Source organism: Chelonoidis abingdonii, chromosome 3 (assembly GCF_003597395.2).
Source record: "Chelonoidis abingdonii isolate Lonesome George chromosome 3, CheloAbing_2.0, whole genome shotgun sequence".
In the NCBI taxonomy this organism is placed as follows: Eukaryota; Metazoa; Chordata; order Testudines; family Testudinidae; genus Chelonoidis; species Chelonoidis abingdonii.
Genome location: NC_133771.1, coordinates 87,363,930 through 87,388,641, shown reverse-complemented (window position 1 = coordinate 87,388,641; position 24,712 = coordinate 87,363,930). Strand labels below are relative to the sequence as shown.

Sequence of the window (24,712 nt, the reverse complement as noted above, 5' to 3'; positions counted from 1 at the left end):
CCTTAGATAATGTATATGTATTCTTTGGAGTCTATTTACTCTTACATTTTGCAACACAAAACATTAGAACGGAAATCCTGGCACCACTGAAGTCAACAACAAAGCTTGTATTGTCTTCAATGAGGCTAGGATTTCATCCTAGTTGTTTTCAGCAGTGGGTATTTGATTGCTTGTAAAATACTGTTTATGTTGGACAGAAGAGTGCAAAGCACTCTTAGAAGATGTATTTTCTAGAAATAATTCAAACTGACAGTTGCAGTCTAAGTGTTATCTTATCAGCGTTGCTATTTCATTCTTGTCTCTGCTAAAGACAAACTCATGCTCTCAAGAACACATGAAGGGCCCAACTGGTAAAATAATTATTGTTGGAATTTTCAAGAGCTTGTAAATGGCTGATTGTGGGCTCTGTATGGGCTACTTGTGGTGACTGTGGCACATGTCTACTGAGTGTCAAGTTGGGAGCCAGTTAACAGTCGACAATCAAGACAAATTGTATTTGGTAGCAATAGTGATTTATGGGAAATACTTATCACTCCCACCCTTATACACTCATTTGCTAAAGCACCAGATACAATGGTTTTGCCTACATATATTCCTGACACCTGCTATTCTTTGAGCTAATGGGGACCTCAATTTTCATATAATTTGCATGATGTAGACAATGAGAGAACACCGTTGTACCCCAGTTCTTTCCCCTCCCATTGGTTGCATAAGCTCAAGAGGCAGGAAGTAGTGTGCAACAGTGTACATCCCATTTATAGTTATCTAGCACAGACACACACAATTACTTTAACAAATCAATTTTACTGACTTACGAGAGCAGTTCCTTACTCTGTAAACATTAGAATATGCTTTTCAGTATGCAGCTTCATATCTGAAGCTCCAGTCTGCTGGCAGAAGCTAGTAACTGTAGTTGTGGCCATGCTTGCCTGGGATGAGAAGAACAGTCAGTATTCAGTTTCTCAAAGTTATTAATTCGCTGACTTTTTACCAGTCCAGAGATAGGAAAATTCTTGGTATATCCAGTTGTTCAAGAGATCTCTCAGTATATCAGGCAGAGCCCATCTTTCTGAACCTTAACTGAAGTTGCTAATTTATGGTCTGAAACTGGTCTCTAAGTAGAGTGAGCATTCATTCCTCAAAATTGTTTACTGAGTCACAATAATTATAAAGTCACTATACTTCAAAGGAACCTGACAGAAATCCACACTGATTAGGTCATTAGAACACCTTTGTTTGGTCTACACTACAGCTTCCAGTGTTGCTATCTGCAATAGAACTACACTGGAGGTGGATTATGGCTTTGAAGTCTGCTACTTTAGATTTAACTTTTCAGTTTCATACCTGGGCCAAACTGACCCCTCTTCCATCTTTGCTATAAACATACACACATATTTTGCTAAACAAACAAATTTCAACAAATGACAGAACATTCAATTGAAAACAGAGCTTTTCTGTCATGAGCTAACTGTGGTACTTAAGTTTCTTTCTTGTGTTACATATAGTTGTAGTTTCAATTAATGTTAAATTTAAATACTCTGTTTACTTTCTTATCTCAAATTACTATATATTTAATTGCAGTTGTATTTAGTTTTTCTGATTTTAGACATACTGTTATTTTTCCAATCCAAGAGAATACATCTTCAGTCACATTTTTATTTTTGCAAAGCACACAATATCTCAAAAATGAAATCATTCAGAAAGATACAGGTTGATAAATAATTGCATTGTTTTACCACCACAAAATAGCTGAACTTGGACTTCCTTTCTAAACTGATTTGTACCATCACTCCAGCAATGCTAAGCAGTTGAATACAGTCTGTTTTCACATATATCGGTTTCTAATGTACTCTCTGTACATGAGGATGTCTTCTTTTATCAGTGGCTGCATGGTACCTCTGCCAGCCTGGATGTGAGCGTGGAAGATATCAATTGATTTCTTATCTACTTTAGGAGGCTGGACTTCATAAATGTTGTCTTGAGAAAAAGAGGAGATGTGTATTCTGTAAAAGTCAAAACCAAACAGTCCTTTAGCATTAGGTCTAAAATCAGCAACATTGTACATCAATCAATTGCAGCGTAGCACCTCAATTAATTTTGTTTACAATACATATTAAGTGAAAAAACTCTGAAAGAGAATGCACTGTAAATCATTTTCATATTGTATCTAAGACTCCAGTAGCATTAACAACCACCCTTAGTTATGAGAAGAGCTATTACTCACAGATAATGTACGTTTATTTTTAGCAGCAATATTTAAATATTAAATACTCTAATATTAGAACAAAATACCACAGCTGATCAGTAAAGAGAAGCAAGTTAAACTGTATACTGTCAAAAGGTGGGATTTTGGGTTTGGATTTAGTAACAGATTAATCAGTGGTTAACATGTTGCCATCAAACGGTACAGTACAACCACAACCTACACATTAACTGTTTTGTGTGAATGCAACTTGATTTACTAGAAGCCACAATTTAAGATCAAGTTTAAGGAAAAACTGTCTGATGCAACTATAGGGCATGTTGACCCTTCAAGCTGAATTCATACCCAGGCGAGCTGTAATCAAGCTAGCAGGCATGCTGAAAACAGAATGTAGCCACAGAGGCACAAGTGGCAGGACAGGCTAGCCCCCCTGAGTATGTGCCTGCGGTCTCCAATAGGCATGTATTCAGGACAGCTAGTCCCTCCTGCAGCTCTTACTGCCATGGCTATACTCTATTTTTAGCTCGCTAGCTCGAGTAGCACTAGTGCAGGTATGTCTCTTCAAGCTGGGAATCACACCCCTGAAGTGTATACATACCTTATGAGTTGTCTACAACATTTGAAAAAAATTGTCCTGTAACTGCTAATCAGGAATAAAGAAAATATTTCCCAGTGATCAGAAATCTGGCACATAAGTTCCAAGGGGATTGTGCCAATTCTCTAAACCATCAGCTTCTTATGTTCTGGCTCACACCTTCTGGATATCTTAAAAAACTGACTGCTGAAATATCTGCTTTATAAAGAACTTTAAAAATAAACTCAGGACCATTATTCATTGGAACACTGTGATTTTAAGTTTGGACAAGAACATCTCCACCTCCACACATACTAAATAAGCTTCTGCCAGTTTAGCAGTTGCAGATAAATATATTAATAATAATATAAACTTATTGTTTACATTGTGGTAGCACCAAGAGACTGAAAAATAGTTCTCAGCCACTGTGTTGTACAAGCAGTGTGTCAGACCCAGACCAGTGGGGTACAGGAGTCTGGTAGAGGGCAAATATACTGGTCACTGGCTGAGTAGTTTTCTGTTGCCTGAATGACGAGAGCAGGGGCTGCACTGTAATCAGGAACCTGCTAGAACCAATTAAGACAGGCAGGATAATTAAGACACCTGGAGCCAATTAAGAAACTGCTAGAATCAATTAGGACAGGCTAGCTAATCAGGGCACCTGAGTTTAAAAAGGACCTCACTTCAGTTTGTGGTGTGCCTGTGAGGAACTGGGAGCAAGAGGACCTGAGAGTGAGAAGATGTTGCTGGAAGACTGAGGAGTACAAGCATTATCAGGCACCAGGAGGAAGGTCCTGTGGTGAGGATAAAGAAGGTGTTGGGAGGAGGCCATGGGGAAGTAGCCCAGGGAGTTGTAGCTGTCGCACAGCTGTACCAGGAGGCACTCTAGATAGCTGTAGTCCACTGGGCCCTGGACTGGAACCTGGAGTACAGGGCAGGCCCAGGGCTGCCCGGGGCGGGGGGCAAATTTCCCCATTTGCCCTAGGCCCCACAGGGGCCTCCATGAGAATATAATTCTATAGTTTTGCAACTTTTTTTTTTTTTTATGGAAGAGGCCCCCGAAATTGCTTTGCCCCAGGCCCCCTGAATCCTCTGGGCAGGCCTGGGTTCCCCCCAAAACCTCCCAACTCCTGATCAGACACAGGAGGAACTGACCTGGACTGTGGCTTCCACCAGAGAGAAAGGTCTCTGGGCTGTTTTCCGAATCCACACGGTGAATCTGTGAGGCGAGCAAATCCGCCAATAAGCACAAGACCCACCAAGGTAAAGTAGGAACTGTGTCACAATAGATAGCTGTTATCCTTGTCCTGCATAGGCTTACAGTTTATGAAATCATAGCAATATCTTGCTGTCACAGCAACTGTTGAGTATACATTTTCTTTTAGCAGGAAAGCAAATCTGGTTCCACCCAGTTTAACATTGCAACAAAATTTCAATTTTATTTCTAGGTGAAAGCCTGTGCTGTCATATCGGCGTAATTCATAAAAAGTGTAAAAAAGCCAAAAATTCTGACAACTAAAAAACTGGACAGTAACAGATCACAGTGGTCACTGAACATAGTGATATTCTAAACAAAGAGTTCTCAACCATGCTAGTACTGTTTTTCCATTGCTTCACACTGACTCAGCAGAAATTCTAGGTTTCAGAGTGACACACAAAGAGTGTAACAATCCTGGAATCTTATTATAAAGAGTACCTCTATTGCAGTAGCACATAGGAGGCCCAGTCATCAATCAGGCTCCACTGTACTGGGTGCTGTACCACTGGAAAAAAAGTAGTTAAACATAGGGAATAATCTTTAAAAGGGACACGGAAGAAACTGTGGCTTAGATTTTGTTGCATTCAGCTTCCACAGGACGCAGTAGTGAGGCACGAGCTTCAAAAGGATCAAGTTTTGGTTCCCTGATTCACAGATCAGTTCTATGCTTTCTCTACATTATTTAGAGTAGCCTATAAACTGCTTTAAATTATGGCAGTTGGCAATAGCCCCAAATGGATTGTGACATTGAGACCAGCGTGCACTGCTAAGCACAGCAATCTGTGAGCCAGTATAGGGTCAGACCCTTGGCCTTGCCCTCTCCTGCTGCCTCTGGGGTTGCCTGGGCCTCCACAAGTGCAGGGATCCAACTACTGTCTCTAGTTAGTGAATCAATACAATACACATGGCTCAAAAATGTATAATTCTACATTCAGCTGCTCATGAAAGAATACGTTGCATTAAAAATTCTATTCAGACCACAGTTCTCAGACTTAAATTAATCTGAAAACCCATTTTGTTCAGTCAACTTAGAACATTAAGGGAATTGTTAACCTTTTGAAAGTCCTTAAAGACAAGTATTTTGGGGACGTGATTTTAGTTTCTTGAAAAAAAATCAGCTCTACAAACATTCACTTATTTCCAAAAGAATTTTTTCTGATTTAGATTAAAGGTTTTGCAGAACTAGCTCATTTTCAAAAACACTTATTTACTATTCAATTATACTGTCTAATGCTATGCTAGCTCTTAATACTATTAAAAAAAATTCTGGTTTTTCAACCCTTGTTGCAGACATACAATGCAGAAGACAAAACAACTGTTAAGAAATCCAGTGCAATTAATACTCTATATTGAATGTGCCAGTTATTTAAGCACAAAGCTTTTCTGTACCCTTCTATGGGGTGATCTTAAGTGTAATCATAATCCTAATTTCAGGTTTCAGAGTAGCAGCCATGTTAATCTGTATCCGCAAAAAGGAGTACTTGTGGCACTTTGGAGACTAACAAATTTATTTGACCATAAGCTTTTGTGGGCTACTGCCCACTTCATCGGATGCATAGACTAGAACATACAGCAAGAAAATATTTATACATACAGAGAACATGAAAAGGTGGAAGTAGCCATACCAACTGTAAGAGGCCAATCAATTGAGATGAGCTATCATCAGCAGGAGAAAAAAAAAAACTTTTGAAGTGATAATCAAGATGACCCATAGAAGGTGTGAGGATACTTAACATGGAGAAATAGATTAAATTACTGTAATGGCGCAACCATTCCCAGTCTCTGTTCAAACCTAAGTTAATTGTATCTAATTTTCATATTTATTCAAGTTCAGCAGTCTCTCTCTCGAGTCTGTTTTTGAAGTTTTTTTGTTGTAAAACTGCCACCTTCAAGTCTGTCAACTGAGTGGTTAGAGAGGCTGAAGTGTTCTCCCACTGGTTTTTGAATGTTATGATTCCAGATTTGTGTCCATTTATTATTTTGTGTAGAGACTGTCCAGTCTGGCCAATTTTGAGATTTAGAGGCTCATATACCAAGCAAAGAAAATGAACCAGAGGATGCAAGAGGAGGCTAATGACCTGGGAAAGCTCATTAGGAATGCCATGCAATTGTAGGTTGGGGCAGACTCTGCAGTTACGGCAGCACCAGTTACAGCTGCCAAGCTAATACAACACTGAGAGGAGTGAATGTGACAGCTTTACTCTCCTTGTCTGAGAACCACCAAATGGAATTGGCCACTGTGGAAGAAGCCAAGTGATAGGCCCTGGAAGAGAAGAATAAGTTGGCAGCTGACAAACATGGCTTGGCATTCCAAATGAAATGCTAGAGGATGAAAGGGGTGGACTTCTGACTCCAGATGTCTGATGGGCAGAGTACTCATAGAGAAATTACTTTTGAGATTAGCCAGTTGAGTTAAAATGAAGCCAGAACTGGAGAACCTGCCTTTGAGGCAGCAACGCCCTGAGAAGGGAGGTATATCACAAGGTGGCTGGTCCCCTGTCATTGAAATAGGTCCAGCTACCTTGTGCCACAGCAGGTGATCCCACTTGAACCAATTCAGGAGGCAGGGCTGCACCTGCGCTATAAAACGTCAGAAGGAGTTCAGCAAGAGCAATGTTAGAAGGGCAACTACAGAGTGAAGCTGCAGGGAGAAGTGGTCATCTGCAGTGGTTCCTGAAGAAGGAAACTGGCTGCTCATGTGGCAGGAAAGGCCATACCACAGGGAGCAGGGGCTGTGCCCAGCTTAAGGCTGAGGGGAAGATCTTATGTGTTTGCTTTTTGGGATTGTGTTAATAAAGAAATCAAACCCCAAGAAGGGCTGTAAGTGGATAAGCAAGACTATGGAGTTTAAGGAGCCTGGAAGAAGAGGAAAACAGGGCAGCTGGACAAGGTACTGCAGAGATACTCCTGGCCATGGGAGTTCAGGCAGTGGCATGGTATTACATGCACATAAGGAAAAGTTTTAACAGGCTTCCTGATTCTTCTATAAGTGCACACTACTTTTAGTTCAGAGATCTAACCTGATGGCAAAAATATACATCAATATTGTGCTACATCTCTACTGGGGCTGAGAGCACATATGCTGTACTGGATGGTAGATATTACAAAGTTAACTGTTGCAGTCATCATTTCCTGGTAAGTGACCACAAATTTGATTTCATCCCAAGTCCGGGAGAGGATGAACCGTATAACCCAGCAATTATTAGTAAAAGTCATGATACATTTCAGCATCTTAGAGCAGTGGTCCCCAACGCAGTGCCCGTGGGCCATGGTGCCCACCAGGGCATTTATGTGCACCTGCCTAGTGCCTATCAGGGGAGCGAAGATGTGGCCCCGCCCCTGGCGGTGACAGAGAACTGTGGGTGCCAGCGTTCTCTGTCCCTGGCAGGTATGGGGTTGTGGCTTCTCTCCGGCTTCTCCGGGGCTGCAGGCTGAGGGCACCGGTGTTCTCTGTCCCCAGCAGGTACAGGGCCGCAGTTTAAGTCGGAGAGAAGCCACGGCCCTGCGTCTGCCGGGGACAGAGAACTCCGGGGCTGCAGGCTTCATTCCATGTTAAAGTAAGAATAATAAATATAAGAATAATAAATAATACATAAATATGAATATATAAGAATAAATATAAAACAATGTTTTACTTTTTTAAAATAAAAAAGATGAAAACTGTTTGATATTTATTTTGTAAAAACTCCTCTTTTTTTTATCTACCTGTAAAAAAAAATTCAGAGCAAATTCACATGGTAAGGTGAAAGAGTAATTGCCAAATAATTTAATACAATACCTTTTACATATAAAATTACCTTTTTATCTTATGGATTCATATTATGTAATATTAAATATGATTTTTTTGTATTTAACGTACAACTACAAAATAAGGCTTTAAAAATTGTTGGTGCCTGCCACACGCTTCTGAAAACATAAATGTGCTACTGGCCACAAAAAGGTTGAGGACTACTGCTTTAGAGGATATTGAGTTCCGCATTTATAGGCCATTTGGTTGCCCACATGTAACAGAATTCTAGGCAGACTGCACTACTTTGATCTTGAGTCATTTATGAAGCCAGACCTTTAATTTCACTATTAGTATGAAATAATTTTTCAATAGATGGATCATAACTAGAAAGGGAACCACATAAAAGCTAGCCTTGAGGAGTCCTAGTGCTTCAGATTATATGGTTCTGAGAAGCTACATTCCCACACAACAATAAATCTTTGTTCGAGTGGGTGAACTAGACTGTGAGAGGCTGCTCCCATCAAAGTTTCTGCTTATGAGCGAGGAGAAGTCAAACCATCGTAAGTCAACTCTGAGGTCTCCAGAAATAAAGGACAAGAGAAAAATAAAACCATGAAATTCTTATTTTTTACCATTCAATGGTTTGAGATGGGGAGAGAGAAATAGGGGCATCAGAGCACATCCTGATCTAGACTGATGTTTCTGTGGGAAACTGAGCCATCACTCACAGATCCTAGTCTCCTCTACAGCTAACCCTGGTAATAAGGTCATTCCACCTACATTGATATTCAGCAACAATCCAATTTTCTTCGTTAAATAACACCAGATTTTAATAGTGGTATGGGATAGTCACAGTTAGATAAGTTTTATGTAAAATTTGCAAGGAAAGCAGCTACTTGGATTTAATGATACACTTTCACACACATTGTAAATTTCAGTTGGTTTTACTATGACTCTCCCCTCATTGATCATTCCCTTCTCTCCAGTCATCTTTGTTTAGTATGTCCTCACTTTAGGGTACACTTTAGGCCAGCTCATCCCTTGGCCCACGCCGCTTCCTGCAGCCCCCACTGGCCTGGAATGGTGAACCGTGGCCAGTGGGAGCTGCGATCAGCTGAACCTGTGGACGCTGCAAGTAAACAAACTTGTCCTGGCCTGCCACCGGATTTCCCTGATGGGCTGCGTGCCAAAGGTTGCCTATCCCTGTTACAGGATATTGCTATTTGTTTGTTTAGTGCTTTGTTGGTATCTTAGCAACAGTGCACTGTATTCAAATGCAGGGAAGGGTCTATCTTTCTTTATTGCCTAAGACAACTACTGCATGTGTGCTGCTTTAATATAAAACTATAATTGCCTATGCTTTATTGTTTAATTACCAAAGACTCATCTCTTCTAATCACCGTTTTGCTAGGAACTCTAAATTGCAAAGCTGTTCTGATAATTCCAGTGAACCTGGCATTGTTTCTGTTGGGATTTATTTTTCATATATTGTGATTGCAATTCAAATTTCAGGGAAAATGAAGAAATAAATGGAGAGCACAATGTTAAATTCTTCTTCCCACTATCAGTTTTTAAATGGGAGAGAGACTTTATAACTCCTGTAAAGATCATACCAAAAATATCAGGGACATGTAAATTCAGAGAAACTGTCTCTTATAGGAAGAGCTCATACCAGTAAATCTTAAATTGCCTAACCTTAAGAGTGTCTAGATAACCAGAAATCCAGCCCTAAATTTTATAGTGTAATTCAGTTGTATTTACTGTAATCACTTCAGCTAAGGTAGAAGTCAAACCATAACATCTACTGCAAGAGTTGTATGGATATAGTAGAAGTTACAACTTTGAAAGAAGATAAAAGGAACTAAAAGGAAAGCAGTATAAATCAATGTGATTTGCTGGAAACAATGGCTAGTTATTCTTGAAAACACAACTAGCATATCACTGTAGTTAGTGTTGCGGTTTGTGTTGACTACTGGATGATGATACATTTTGAATTAATAAGGTATGAACTGCCAGATTCTAAATCTGGAATGTTAAAGAGTCTTAAGAAGTTATGTTTCCTTGTTAATCAATATAAATTACATTTTAACAGTTTTCCAAAAAAAAAAAAAAAGACTGTATTCATGAACTTCTTATGTTCTACTTCTATTCAGTGCAAATCTCTTATTTCATATATGTGAGAGTCACCAGCCTAATTTAACTATTGAAAATTTTGTCCCAATAAACTGAAGAAAACAGAAGCTGGAATCACAGGTGTCATAAACAGATGGTTAAGGGTTAATGTCTCTTACCTGTAAAGGGCTAAGAAGCTCAGTAAACCTGGCTGACACCTGACCAGAGGACAATAGGGGGACAAAATACTTTCAAATCTTGGTGGAGGGAAGTCTTTGTTTGTGCTTTTTGTTTGGTTCGTTGCTCGCTTTCGGGACTGAGAGGGACAAGACATACACCCAGACTTTCCCAATCTTTCTGAATCAGTCTTTCATGTTTCAAACTACTAAGTAACAGCCACGCAAGGTGGATTAGATAATTTTTACCTTTTCTTTCTTTAATTAAAAGCTTTCTTTTTAAGAACCTGATTGATTTTTCCTTGTTTTAAAATCCAAGGGATTGAGTTTGAACTCACCAGGGATTGGTGGAGGGGAAAGGAGGGGGGATGGTTAATTCCTCCTTGTTTTAAAATCCAAGGGATTGAGTTTGAACTCACCAGGGATTGGTGGAGGGGAAAGCAGGGGGGATGGTTAATTCCTCCTTGTTTTAAGATCCAAGGAGTTTGGATTGCTGTGAAGCCTCTCAAGGCAACCAGGGAGGGGAAAGTCTGGGGGGAAAAGGAGGAGGATGGTTAATTTCTCTTTGTTTTAAGACCCAAGGGGTTTGGGTCTTGAGTTCCCCAGGGAAAGTTTTGGGGGAACAGAAAGTGTGCCATACACAGACTTCTGGCTGGTGGCAGCGTACCAGATCTAAGTTAGGAATTAACTTAGAAGGGTCCATGCAGGTCCCCCACATTTGTACTCTAAAGTTCAAAGTGGGGGAAAAAACTTTAACAGGACATTTCACAGCAGTACAGTGTTCTAGAATGTGTGCCTAAAACTGCACACAACTCGTACTTATTATGTAATGGAGAATGTTGCAATTTTAGTGATAAGGAGTGAAGTCTTATGAAATAAATCTTATAATAAATAAAAAATATTTTGGTGCAAGTCTGATATGTTAAACTCAATGGCACTTCAAGGACATTTTCAGATACAGTAGAAAGTGAGTTTTGAAGCAGTGATTAAAAAATAGTTAACAATTATGTCCTGTGAATGACAGAAATTTAAGATCCCAGGCTCACCTGGAATCTTTCGACACTTGCAAGAGGCATGGGGAAACAGGCAAAATAATCTCATTGGGGTTTTTTTTTTTTTAAATATATTTTACATTTCACACCAACTTCCAGAAGTGATCTGATACGAAAGGATCAATCTCTGCTACACTGTTTTAGCTTACTTTACAGCAAACAGCATGAGCAATATATTAATGTATATAATTCTGTGGAAAAAATCTTTTAATACCGTTTTTCTGAAAATAGCTTTTTTTTCATATTTACCAATGTGCTGTCTTTCTAGATCCTTTCAGAAATCTGTTCGGAAATGGGTATCTAATGTTAGGCATTTAAATTCACCTTTGGGTGCCTAAATACATAGCTTAATTTTCACACCATCCACAACTCCTATTGACTTATTTGTTCATCTATTTTTAGGTAATCTAGTTTGAAAATCTGAACATATATGACCATAAAAGGAAAGGGAAAATACTACAGCTACACTAAATTAATTCACCCAGCGTTACTATCTTAAACCAGAAGGAGTCACATACCCTAATATGTTTGCTTAGTTATACATACCTACTCCAAGTAAAATAATAAACTAAAAACACAAATTTGAACAAATTTAATGCCTCGCTTATTAATTGATTTGTTTCTAAAGAGCTGACATGTTTCAAACTCTAATGAGTCAACAGCCATTTCTCTTAGACATGATGGGGTTTAGACAGCAAAATGATTCCATTTTGAGCACTGAGCAAACAAACAAACAAACTCATTTTTTCACCTAGCAACAGCAATATGCAAAAAAAACTTAAACTACATGTTTGTACATGCCAATGTTGAGAAACCCATGTTACGATCCAAATGTTTGCATTGTATTTGTTTTAGCCAATCATTTAATTTAAACCCTTTGCTCATTTTACTAACACTCTGTGAAGAACTACTCTATCGAATAAGCTTAGTATTTTGCAAAAACTCTTAACTGAGAAAACGTTATTCACCACTGCACTGCTTGATATGTCTACCTGTGTCCCATCACAGCAACTGAAATTGGCAGGACTGTAATCTTTGAAGACAGAGAGTGTACCCTTGACATGGGAAGGTTACTAAGCAGTAATCCTGTTTGTTTCAATTGTCTTTTCTCCATACCATTCAGCAACAGTCTTTGTATAGTGTTATGGCTTCATCAAGGAGGACACTTTCTCTGGGAAACCTACAGTTAAATATGGTCAACATCCAAACCATCAGACCAGATGTTCAAGGATTGATAAGCTTGACTAGGCCTTGGGATAGAAGTAAAACCTGAAGGGCAGTTTTTAAGAAGGAGTTAAGTGGTGATGCATTATTGTTCAGAGAACCAGAGGAAAGGGAGTCACAAGGAAGCCACCATGATTGCTTTCATGCTGCCTGATTTTCCTCTAAACTCTGGGAATCAGCAAAAAAGGGGGAAAAAACTCAACAACAACAGTACCCTAGTGCTCTGCTCCAATCCCAAACAAATGCATCCAACCTACAAACTTTAGGATTAAAGATCCTAGCAGACGTTGGGAGACCAGTAACTAACTGCTGGACACTTCTGCTGTTGATTCACTTCTCAAAGGTCCTCCATAGAGTTCTTATTGCCTAGAAATAGACCACTTTATGCAAAGTGAGGTTCAGCCCAGGTTCAAAGGAATGGGGAGGACAGGAGCTGGATATTACCTTCTGCCAGATGATATATGCTACTACAAACCAGTTGTTGCATTACAGTAGCATAAGCTGGAAGAGCAGCAGTTCCTAGGACTGCAGGACCAGAATAACCAATTGAAATGCCAACATACTGATGCCATTGCTGCAAGAAAGAAGGGTCCATGTTTTAGCACTGAAATATGCTCAAGCAATGAGCATTTTACAAACCAAATAAAAAGCAGGGAGAAGCTTCTCACCATAGTAATCATAGGAGAGGAATGTCATCATAAGAGAGACTTTTAATAGACTGAGGGAAGAAAAGAAGACCGTACAGAGAAAAAAATTTCCACCGCTGAAGGAGAAATTCCTGAAACTGAGATGGAAGGGAGCTTACAGCACAAGTTCATGCAGAGCACAGACAGATCCAAAATTGAAAGATCAACCAGACTAGAATCAGAGGAGAAAAACTGGGAGAATTCCTGGCCAGTGAGGAAGGGAGAGTCTTGTGTTTCTCTTTTGAAAGGGATGCCCCACATTATTAAATATTTGTGATCAATAACTATTGAATGATCCTATCCACAGACTGGAAACAGAAGTCCCAGATCAGCAGATGGATGGAGATTATAAAAAGGCATGTAAATACTTTAGGTGCAGAGATAAGAAGGCAGGATGGCCTGAACAGACCTAGGAATTTCCATCCAAAATTTTGATGGTCAGATGCTAAAGCTGAGAGATCAGAGGTTCAGAGTGAGATGGGCCAAGCTGTAATTGTTTTATTGTTTTGTGACTGTGATTAGACTTTTAATACTAATAAAATATTAAAATCTAAATCAAGAGACTACCATAATACACAATTTAGAAATAACTAGATTCACTGCAGTATTTAACAGTGATTTGTTCAAACCAATAAATATGTAATTTAATATATTGCAAAATATGGTCACATTGCCAAAACAAATTTGAAAGCCTGATAAAAAAATAAAATTGCAAAGCATTGTCATAGTAACCATTGTAATAAAAAGTGATTGAACAGTTCCCTGGCTAAAACAGGGATAATCTAAAACGAGAAAAATCGAGATAATCTGAATGAGAAAATAATTTAGAAGAAGGCCTATTTGAAATCATGAAAGAAAACTGTAGGCACAAACTCATAGTAATTTCATCACAAGCATTTTGTGCTTTGTTCCTGTGAAACATTCTGCTACTTTCTGCTGTAAATACGTGGTATACAAATGGATAAAACCACTGCACTGCAGTATAGACAAACTGAGAACTATTATTTGCATTACAATTACACCTTGAGGTCCTAAACAGGTTGAGGTCCTATTGAGCTAGTGTTTCATAGCATCATAATACTTTCAGAGTTTTGTGTGGTGCCTTTTGTTTAAAAAAAGGAAGGCTCCTGGGCTCTGCACATTGTTGATTCGATTAATCTAGCATACTGTATTCTATACATACAACATTCTATAGAAATACAGGTACAAGTCAAACTCTTTGCATAAATGTATGGTGTAAGATTTGATATGTTATTTCTTATTTAGAACCTAATGAAGACAGTCACAAATATCCAGGACCCAATTTTCAAATGGAGCCCCTCCGTATTTAAACACCACAACAACCGACACCTTGATATCTAAAAGTAACATGGACACACTGACCCACTCAGATGACCATTCAGTGCTGGAGTAGGATGTCGTGACAAGGAGCCTACAGTTGAAAACTGAACCCTTAAATTATTTTTCTATAACACTAAATTTTTAGTATGTCTTTTTAAATTAAGTAATTAATATTTATTAGGATTCAGATCCTCTACACATGAAGGAATACGAGACTGTTTTCCACACACATTTAAATGCCATGACTCAAAATTTAATATTTATTGTTCACTCTCACATCAGAATGCAGAAGGTTCCACAGCACAAATATTTGATCAAAGAAAGATATTCTTCTACAGACTAATTCATTCTATATATCTAGGCAAAAACCTGGAGCATTTAGAATTCATCTGACATCACAGGAACACTTTGATTCACACTGTGATTCACGTATAAACAAACTGAGTTGCATTTAATGTTACTGAGCACTATTTTAAAGAGAAAATCTTGTTCTCTCTTTGATGAGAACGTGCTAGTTTAGTTTTAAATTTTATAAATGTAATCACAAACAAACTACCAGCGGGTCACATGCTTCATTGCTCATGTAAGCTGAGTGCTGTGATATCCAACCTTTTAAGTGCAAATGGGTGGAAGGACCATCTGGGAAGGTTTCTGAGGGGCAGAATTTAAGGGCTTGTCTAGATAGAGAGTTAATGTGCAGCATGCTGGGGTGTAAATCTGCAGCCGACTAGCATGCCGCACACTAACCAGCTGCATGGACTCTGCAGCTGCATAATAAAAATTTCCTAGTGTGCCTTGACCCGCTCTGGGAGTAGGAAACTTTTGGTGCACAATAGCAGGGTCCACATTGCCACTTAGTGCACAGCATGCTAAAGTGCTGTAGATTTAGATCCCAGCTTCTTGTGCACTAACTCTCCACTAGACAAGCCCTTATCTTAGCTGCTCCCAGAAACTGAGAAGATAGTTGTGGAAGCTGGGCTTAGAGGAGTTGTGATAGTACACAATCCCCATTGGAACAGAATAGGTAAAGTCTCTCCCAGCCAGCAAACTCCATAAAAACAACAGACATTTGCCAAGAGCCCATTGAAAGGGGCCTCTCCTAGTCATCTGTAAAGAAATCAGGCATAGACAAGAAAGCTCCAGGTAGGTTAGCATAGGAGTAAAATTGCTGTGAAAATGTCCTGACGGAAAAACATGCACAATTCATACCTTTTGTAGGCACAGCTCATTGCACACACTAGAGGCTTCATACATCCCTTTATTCTCCCTCTACAGGCTCCTGTGTGCCACCCTCCCATCCTCCTCTATTTCAGGGACTCCCTGCAACTCCCAACCCCAGGTCAGGGGCTCTGTGTGCCCTCTCTCCATTAGTTTTCTTTTCATTCTGCCTGGGAGATAGTTTAAAAATGTCCTGGATGACCTGAGATGCGGGGGCAGTATTGTTATACTGGAAGGTGTTGATGGCTGCCATGAACCAGTTCTTTGATCAATAGACGATTAGAGAAGTGGTTGCAGGTGCTCAGTCTGTTCACCTGATGCAAGTGATCTCCCATTCCCTTTTCTGGATTTTCAATTTTTATCAATATCAATATGGTTCTGCCTAATGGCACCTAGAACAATCCCTGAATGTTAGAATGGATTGGATGCAGTGTTCAAAAGTTACTGTGTCACATACAGAGAATCATCATCAAGCTGAATGTAGAACCTTGCTTCAGTCAGCCAGCCAGCAAATTTGCAGCTTCTGATAAAAGACTGTATTTTGCTTTTCTCAACTTTTAAACAAATATCCCATGGGCTCACTAAGAGTGAACTTTGCAAACACCTGCCTTTACATTTCATAGTAATATACTATACACCAGAGGTTGGCAACCTTTCAGAAGTGGTGTGCTGAGTCTTCCTTTATTCACTCTAATTTAAAGGTTTCACGTGCCAATAATACATTTTAACGTTTTTAGAAGGTCTTTCTATAAGTCTATAATATATAACTAAACTATTGTATGTAAAGTAAATAAGGTTTTTTAAATGTTTCAGAAGCTTCATTTAAAATTAAATTAAAATGCGGAGCCCCCTGGACCAGTGGCCAGGACCTGGGCAGTGTGAGTGTCACTGAAAATCAGCTTGTGTGCCGCCATCGGCATGTGTGCCATAGGTTGCCTACCCTGCTATACACGTTAATGACTGATGTGCCACTTTTAGGCAAGAGTCTTCACCATAAACCCTGTATATAGCCGACTAGTTATTTAGATATGATTTTACTTTGGATACAAATCAGAAATTACAACTAAATGCTTTATATAATTTTTTCCTCTGATTTGGATATTTATAGAACATTAAAATTGGGTTAATGGCTTGAGACAAATCTACAAAAGCAAAGAAATTCACAGCTGAGCGCTGGAAAGACCCCGATACAAGTTAAATATCCTGGGAAGCCCCAGTTATGGTTGCCTACCGGTTACAATCTCCACAGCACCACAAGCTACGGCTCTGTCCCTGACATGCACCTCCTGTCCCTAGCTCCGATGCAACTTGAGAGCGCGTCCTCGGAGGGCAGCCTTACATGAGTGTTCCGCAGTGCATGTACCAGGGGAATAATCCCCAACCATATACGGGCCTTAAAGACCCCCTTTATGCTGCTCTGGCCCTTTAATCCAGTGTATATGACATGAAGCAGATGTGAGGCTTTCACCCCCAATATTTTAAAGTGAACTATAAAGAATAAAAATGCATTTGTTTTCTTTGATTCTTTGTGCTATATAAAAACAAGCTCAAATGATTCCTTACAATTTGTTTGTTTGTTTTTGGATAAAAAAATATAGGCCTCTACTTCCCTGTTTTTGCTCAAGAACTCTAAGAAGTGGGGAATGTTGAGATAACATGAGAGGCTGGACAGCATAGTTTTTATACCACTTCAACTATATCAGTTTAGAACCAACACAGTTAAAGTGGTCTTGTGGGTGAATTGGTTTCTAAATAGATTACTGCTTAAGTGATACAAAACATATATGTAGGAAAGCCCCACGTAAGCCTACAGTAAGATAGTTATAGCTCAGTAGGTTGAAACCTGAACTGCAGCTTCCGCAGCTCTCAATTGACTGGTGAGGGGATAAGTCAAACTAATAACATTTTGTGTTTGCTGGGATGGAAGCAGGTGTCCCTTATTTTTTAACTCAAACTCCTGTCAAACAGTTGGTGTTTAGGGAGATCTAATCCTACCCCCACCACAAAATCCAGTGAATTCTCACCAGCAGCAGGAAGCTGGTCAGATAGTAGGCAAGGTGATTTAGCCCTTTGGCTAATCCCAAAAACCCACCTCTTCCCAGGCATCAAAGCCCAAACAAGTTTCTCCTGCTCCTGGGCTTCAATATAGACCTTCTCAGCTCTTAGTCTCCACACTGAGCAGGCAGCCCATCTAGGAGTCACCCTGCTCCAGGGTCTCCTGAAGGAGCCTTCCTGCTCCCTGAAACATTTCTTATCGCCTACCAAGGTCAGTTCCTAGTCAACTGACTCCTTGTTAGATTACTTCACTCACTGCCCTCACCTAGGGAAGCTAGCTAAAACTAGTACAGGGTGATCTGAGCCCTCAACCCTCTTAAAGGTCCAGCTCACCTTGTGCTAGCTGGAATAAAACTCTCTGAAAGACTCAGTAGCCATCTTCACTTAGGTGAGGCACAGGATGGGACAGAGTACCCAGACACGACTTGTGTCAGGAAAGCGAGAAGGGCCATTAACTACACTTGAAAGAATGAGGGTCTTGCTTATCTGGAGTCTAAGTTTATAACCATATGTTTTAGGTGTTGAGCAGTGATAACATTTCAAAGAAATTTCTGAAGAATTCAGAAGCTGTGCACTGATGAGAAAGTAGTCAAGATAGAGGTCTACATGAATCTTCTGGCAAAAGAGAACTACCAACATCACTAGGACCTTGCTAAAGATCATGGGACAGAGGCCAGGTCAAAAGAAAGTGTCAAGAATTTTAGTCCAGGCTAGACAATCAAAGATTAAGACAGTAAACTGTGGGAAAGAAAGGAAAAGTGGAGGATAAAAAAAGGAGCCTGAATTTTATGGTATAGTACTTGGCAATGGCTGGAATGAAAGGAGAGGTCAAAGGTTTGAGCCTAATGCTGCAGTCTGATGTGCTGGAAACAGCCTGGTTTGCAAGATGAGTGAATATGGTCACTTATACTTCTGAGTTCAGTAACTCATTCACAAGACCAGCCCTTCCCTCTGGCCTGTATCTGAGCTTCAGTAACACTTTAAATATTTTAACAACCTCTTACAAAAAAAGAGATGCTTATTTCATCCAGTTTAGGGGAGTGGCGACAGAGGAAAATTCAGTGATTGAGTTACTATTCTCTCTTTTGCACTTGAGAGCCTGCAATATCAGTGAAGAATAAATCAGAAAAATACTTTTCTTTTTAGAATTCCTTGTTTAGGGGCTCTCTGCCCTTCCTTTCATCCTCCTTTGTTCTGAGAAACAAAGAAATATGGAGAGGAAGAAAAAATGATTAGGAAAATAGGTAGATTCTCACTATCTACATCTCCTGAGATTGACAGACTATTTACAGATAGTCTCTGTACAGTACAGAGCGGCATTCTATTTTAAAATACGGAGTGAAAAAGAGGAAGTACGCAAATGAAGTGAGAAAAATTACTTATCCATAAAATTATCTTTAAAATATAGTGACACCCAACATGTGGGTCAACAGAATACTGAATAGGAAACACAGTGTTGTGTGGCAAAGCCATCAGTAAGTTTGAGAATCTGAGAGATATCTATGTATTATAGTTACCAGAGCCACCTGTCTAGTGGTTACATTCACTCATCTTCCATTTACTAAGCACATAGCAGAATCAAGAGACCATTCACCTGCTTCTCCTACCATAAATCCAACATTGAAAGTAAATGCAGATGATCATTTCAAGGATATATAATCAATTATCTTCTTCTGCCTCTTAACAACAGAAGAAAGCTTAGCAACTGGAAGGACTCTAATTCACTCAAAGATGACAAGTTCAATAATAACCTTATCTTCAGTGTAACCATGCTGCAGTGATAATATGCAATGTTTACTCCGCAAACATACAAATGATTTTGTTTTCTGATCTCCAAGAAATGGAGCACTGTACTAATAAACCTACAATACAATCTTGGGTATGAAAAATTAAGTAAAATCATTTAAGGCAACTAGGTTGTAATTTTAATGAAGTATTGGATATAGAACTCATTGATTTGTTCTTACCGCTACACTTTAAAGTGGTACTGTCACATTAGAAATAATGTTGAAATGTCTTATCTAGATTATTATTAGAAAAAAAAGTCTACAGGATTTAGATGCAACCTGGACATCAGGATCTTGAGAGAGGTCCAAGCTGAAGACAACACGTAGATTACAGGTTTCAGTGACAGGCACAATGGTGGCCTTGTCCACAGTTACTGAGAAAGGAGCTAGCAGAGAAGACTTGATGAGGAGTAAGTAGATTAAGTTTTGTTTAATCATGTTGATCTTGAGCTGACATCTAGACACGCCCAAGATGATGTCAGAGAGACAGAGATCTTAGCTTGAACAGGAGACGACAGACCTGGAGCAGTTAGATCTGTGAGCCATCAGCATAGTGATGGCAGTTGAATGTGTGTTTCCAGATGAGATTACACAGATAAAATGTAGATGGAGAAAAGAAAGGCATTAAGGACAGGGCCCTGTGGAATCCCCACAGAACGTTGGAGGGGATACGCTATCATGATGAAGCACTAAGAGCAGTAGAATTAGGAGGCTGGAGTCACTTGAAGCCAAGGGTAGACAAGATTTCAAGAAAAGTGTGGTCAACTGTGTTGAAGGCAGCTGACAGGTCATGGAGGATGAGGATGGAGTTCTGGTTCTGAATTCTGGCTAAGAAGAGGTTATTAGAGACTTAGGCAAGAGACCTTAAAAAAAAAAAGGAAAAAAAAATGAACAGATCCTCATATGCAGTTACACTATTGTCTGGCTATCTGAAAGGAGGACAGGAGACACTGGATATGGTTTAATCAGGCTGCAACTTTATTATTAGATATCTGTGACTACCTGGCAGATAAAGGTATACAGTGCAGGTAGTTCCATGATAATTGAAATTATCTATCCAGGGGCTTCTGCCAGTCCCCATCCCTTTTTCCATCCTGGTCCCCCATCCCTTATCCCTCCCCCTCAAAGGAGGGTTAAGGGGGGCTATAAGGAAGGGGATTGGCCCTCTGCCATACCAGTCACAGAAGCCCTAGCTCCCCTCCCCCCATTCCCGCGTTCTATTCCTTTAACAAACTTCTGCATTTAACTCCCTTACCAAGCCATTTATCTGGTCACTCTGTCCCTTCCCTATGGAACATCTGCACTGGACATCTGCCCCACACTTACATAATAAGTTGAGACATCATAGCCTAACTCCCTATACTCATGGTAACAAAACCTTCCCTGAACCCACGCTCCTTAAATACATATTGCATTTGTCTTTGCAGAAGACTCCATTTATAGAAGAATGTTGATCATTTCTCTCACCTTATACTGCTCTAAATACCATATTTGCTTTTCAAAATAATTCATATTACCCTCATTCTCCAACTTACCAAACACTATCAAGAACAACAAGTTTGTGAGTATTTCCATTTGGAAGCAAGAAAAAAAGAACGTCTTCAGAATTGCTTTGATCATGGCAGTATATTAGAACTTCATCTCTCTGAGAATAATTTTATGGTCTAACGACACATCAGCTTTATTTTACTTCACGTTAGTTAAGTTCACTGCAATTACAGACTTTTGAGAGCCATCTTTCTCACAATCTGTTGCTTATAAACCTAATAAAATCTGACACTTGGATGCTCTTGCTATTTCAACTGTATGCTCTAGGAGGTTAGTATCCCCTGCACAAAAATCCCTCCCGTCTCAAACCTGCAACTCAACAGTAGAACACAAAAAGGAAACTACCTTCTTCAGGAAGTGAAGAGAAATAACTTCTCAAGAATGGATACAGTCAACATTTCCCTCAAAAATAAAATAAAATAAATGCAATTAAAATTGGATAAAATGAGATTTATTGTAAAAAAAAGTGCAGCAGAGAAAACAGAAAATAAAAGATGATTTGCTTAAAGTGATACAACGTAAAGGCTTATATATTTATTACAAAAATGCCCCCCTCACTTCAGGTTAGGGGAGGTCTGATAGGCTCAACTCTAAGGTCTTGAGAGAATGGGGGATGGAAAGGCTGCTCTGAGGGCTTTCCTGGTCCTATTGTCCAGAACATATGTGGAGATTGTACCTATAGGGGGTGAAGAAGAGTAGGAGAATTCTCTGCCTCTTTCCAGGAGAAGCTACCATGTGTGGGGGAACACTGTCTCATATTAACCTACCCTTTTCAGAGCTCCATAGTATAGGGAATACGTTTATTCTCTGAAAGCATGGAATGACTCATTTAGCCTGTGATCCACTATGACCCCCAGATCCCTTTCTGGGGTACACCTTCCTACGCAGTCATTTCCCATTTTTTGTGTGTGCAACTGATTTTTCTTTCCTAAGTGGAATACTTTGCATTTGTCCTTATTGATTTTCATGCTACTTATTTCAGACCATTTCTCCAGTTTGTCCAGATCATTTTGAATTTTAATCCTATCCTCCAAAGCACTTGCAATCCCCTCCAAGCTTGGCATCGTCCGCAAACTTAAGTGTATTCCCTATGCATTATCTAAATCATTAATGAAGATATTAACAGAACCAAAACTGATCTGTGCAGAACCCCACTTGATATGCCCTTCCAACTTGACTGTGAACCACTGATAACTCTCTGGGAACTGCTTTCCAACCACTTATGTACCCACCACATAGTAGCTCCATCTAGGTTGCATTTCCCTAGTTTTTTATGAGAAGGTCATGTGAGATAGTATAAAAAGCCTTACTAAAGTCAAGCTACACCACATCAATCTCTTCCCCCTTATCCACAAGGCTTGTTATCCTGTCAAAGAAAACTATTAGGTTGGTCTAACATGATTTGTTCTTGATTAATCCATGAGGTTAATTATCATTTTATCTTCTACGTGTTTGCACATTGATTGCTTAATTATTTGCTCCATTATCTTTTCAAGGAGAATACCATCTCAGCAACATCTTCTCTTATATACCAAAGAGGCACTCTTGCTCAAGCACTGCAGCTGAAAGCAACTGTTGCCATGTGGCATGTCCTTTTGTAATCTCAGTGGCCTCAAAGTTTTCTTGAACTGTGATCATGCTTTTTCAGAGCAATCTACAGAAGCCAAAAGATAAATCTCTTTCTCAAGTGTCATATGACGAAGTGCTGCCAGCTATTGTGAGTTCTGAGGTATTTGGGCTTTCTCAAAGCCCCAGCTCCTGGAGTCAAGTAATCACATGACAATCTCAACTTTCCTTCAAAAACAAAAACCTTATTTCTAGCCCTCATGGTTGCAAAGAAAAGCTTGAAAGTAAAATATCAGAATACAAAATGTGCTATTTTTAAAATCTCATGATTTTTAAGCCAGCATCAAGACTTTTGGGGCCTCACATTTTTTGAATATTTGTGGTAGCCATACTTAAGAGGATAGTTGTAGTTATTTTAATTTTTTATGGTGTCCTAAAGTTTCCAAATATTTCAAATCTCAAATTTCATTCTCACCAAAACGTAGCCTTTGCAACTACTGTCATCTTTACTAAATCTGTATTTAGTATTTTAAAAATCCATTTATATATATTTTTAAAAAATATATACACAAGTTTATGCATTGGCATACAAGGTTTTTTGTTGATCTACTTAAAAAAGATACCTTAACAAAATACTTCAGACAAGTGCTTTATTGGTCACTTAGGTGTGAGTTAATAAAAATACAACAATATTAAGTCTTCATATCATTCAGTCTTATGAAACAAGTGACCCATAGTTTATTGGTCATAACTGCACTGCTAGCATACAACAAAGCTGAATACCATTTTGGACAAAATATTCTTCTGTGCTGAGTGAAACCTTGTCAATCTCAATGGAGTTTTAACTCAACCATAACATGTGAACTCACCCTTCAATTAACATAATTATAAGCAAAAGCTCCCACCTGAGGAAAAAAACGGTGTATGTGAACTAGCTTTTGGCTCAGTAGTGTTTTGGGAAGGGGTATGTGTGGTGGGGAGCGAGAAGAGAACACGCAAAAACTGAGGACAGACAAGAACAGAGAGCGAGAGGGAGAGGCAAGAGAGCCAAGAGGAGCCTGTAAGCATAGCATGACCCTGGAAAAAGCTAGGAGAGAGCTTCTGGGTCGGGTGCTGGCTAAAGAGATTTGGGGACTGTAAGCTCAGAAATCGTTCCTTTTTGTTCTTGGTTCTTTCAGCATTCAGAGACACAGGGCTTTGTACATTCTTTCGCAAATAAAAATGACTGCATCAAAGAAATCCCAGACTCCATCAATTTCTACTTCCACCAGGAACATCCCCAGGGTCCCAAACTTGGACAAGCCACTCAGGCTGAAAAGGAGCAACAACACTTTAAATGTAAAATCTTGCTGTCTGCAAGCCAGCCACTGCACAAGGCTCTTCGTACATTTAAAAGCAAGCTCCAGTTCTTCATCTCAAGATACACTAGGGGGCTGCACCTCATTTTACAAGTGGGGCAAGTGCAGGGAACTCTGTTATACAAAATCGAAAAAATTTACAAATAAACTTACAAACCTATAACCCCGCCCCGCCTCCTTCCCCTGCAAGGTAGTCAAACGTTTAATGCAATTAAAATGACTTTTATATATATATGTACTGTTCTTATTTTTATCTTTGTTCAGGGTTCTCTCAACTTGTCAGACAATGTCTGTCTCTGTATGTACAAATAAATGCAAATAAATTAACAAAAAATGTACATAACTGGCCTCTATAGCACCAGATCTTTAAAGCTGTTTGTCAGTCTTCTCAGTACTGTAAATAAACCCCCTTCAGTATTGTCTGTGCTTGCCTAATTCTTGGGAGGAAAAATCTTCTTGCCTAACAATAGTCTACTGTAAAATTTCATTCTTCTTATGGAATCATAGAAATGTAGGGCTGGAAGGGCTCTCAAGAGGTCATCAAGTCCAGTCCCCTGTGCTGAGGCAGGACCAAGAAAACCTAGACTATCACTGACAAGTGTTTATCAACCTGTTCTTAAAAACAATCAATGATGGGGATTCCACAACCTCCCCTGGAAGCATATTCTAGAACTTAATCACCCTTATAGTTACAAAGTTTTTCCTAATATCTAAGCTAAATAGCTCTTGTTGCAGATTAAGCCCATTACTTCTTGTCTTATCTTCAGTGGACATGGAGAACAATTGATCACAGTCCTCTTTATAACAGCCCTTAACATATCTGA

At 39.4% G+C, this 24,712-nt stretch overlaps 1 protein-coding gene across 2 annotated transcripts in view; it reads right to left on the bottom strand.

The window, feature by feature from the left end:
• Window positions 1-784: 784 nt before the first annotated feature.
• The window catches only part of FIG4 (FIG4 phosphoinositide 5-phosphatase), a 151,370-nt gene continuing 127,442 nt past the window's right edge, over window positions 785-24,712 (bottom strand). For both annotated transcript variants that reach the window (XM_032774671.2, XM_075063880.1), the window contains one exon: window positions 785-2,003. In XM_032774671.2, the coding sequence (XP_032630562.1) occupies window positions 1,826-2,003 (178 nt within the window). In that variant the 3' untranslated portion in view covers window positions 785-1,825. The remainder of the gene's footprint in view (window positions 2,004-24,712) is intronic.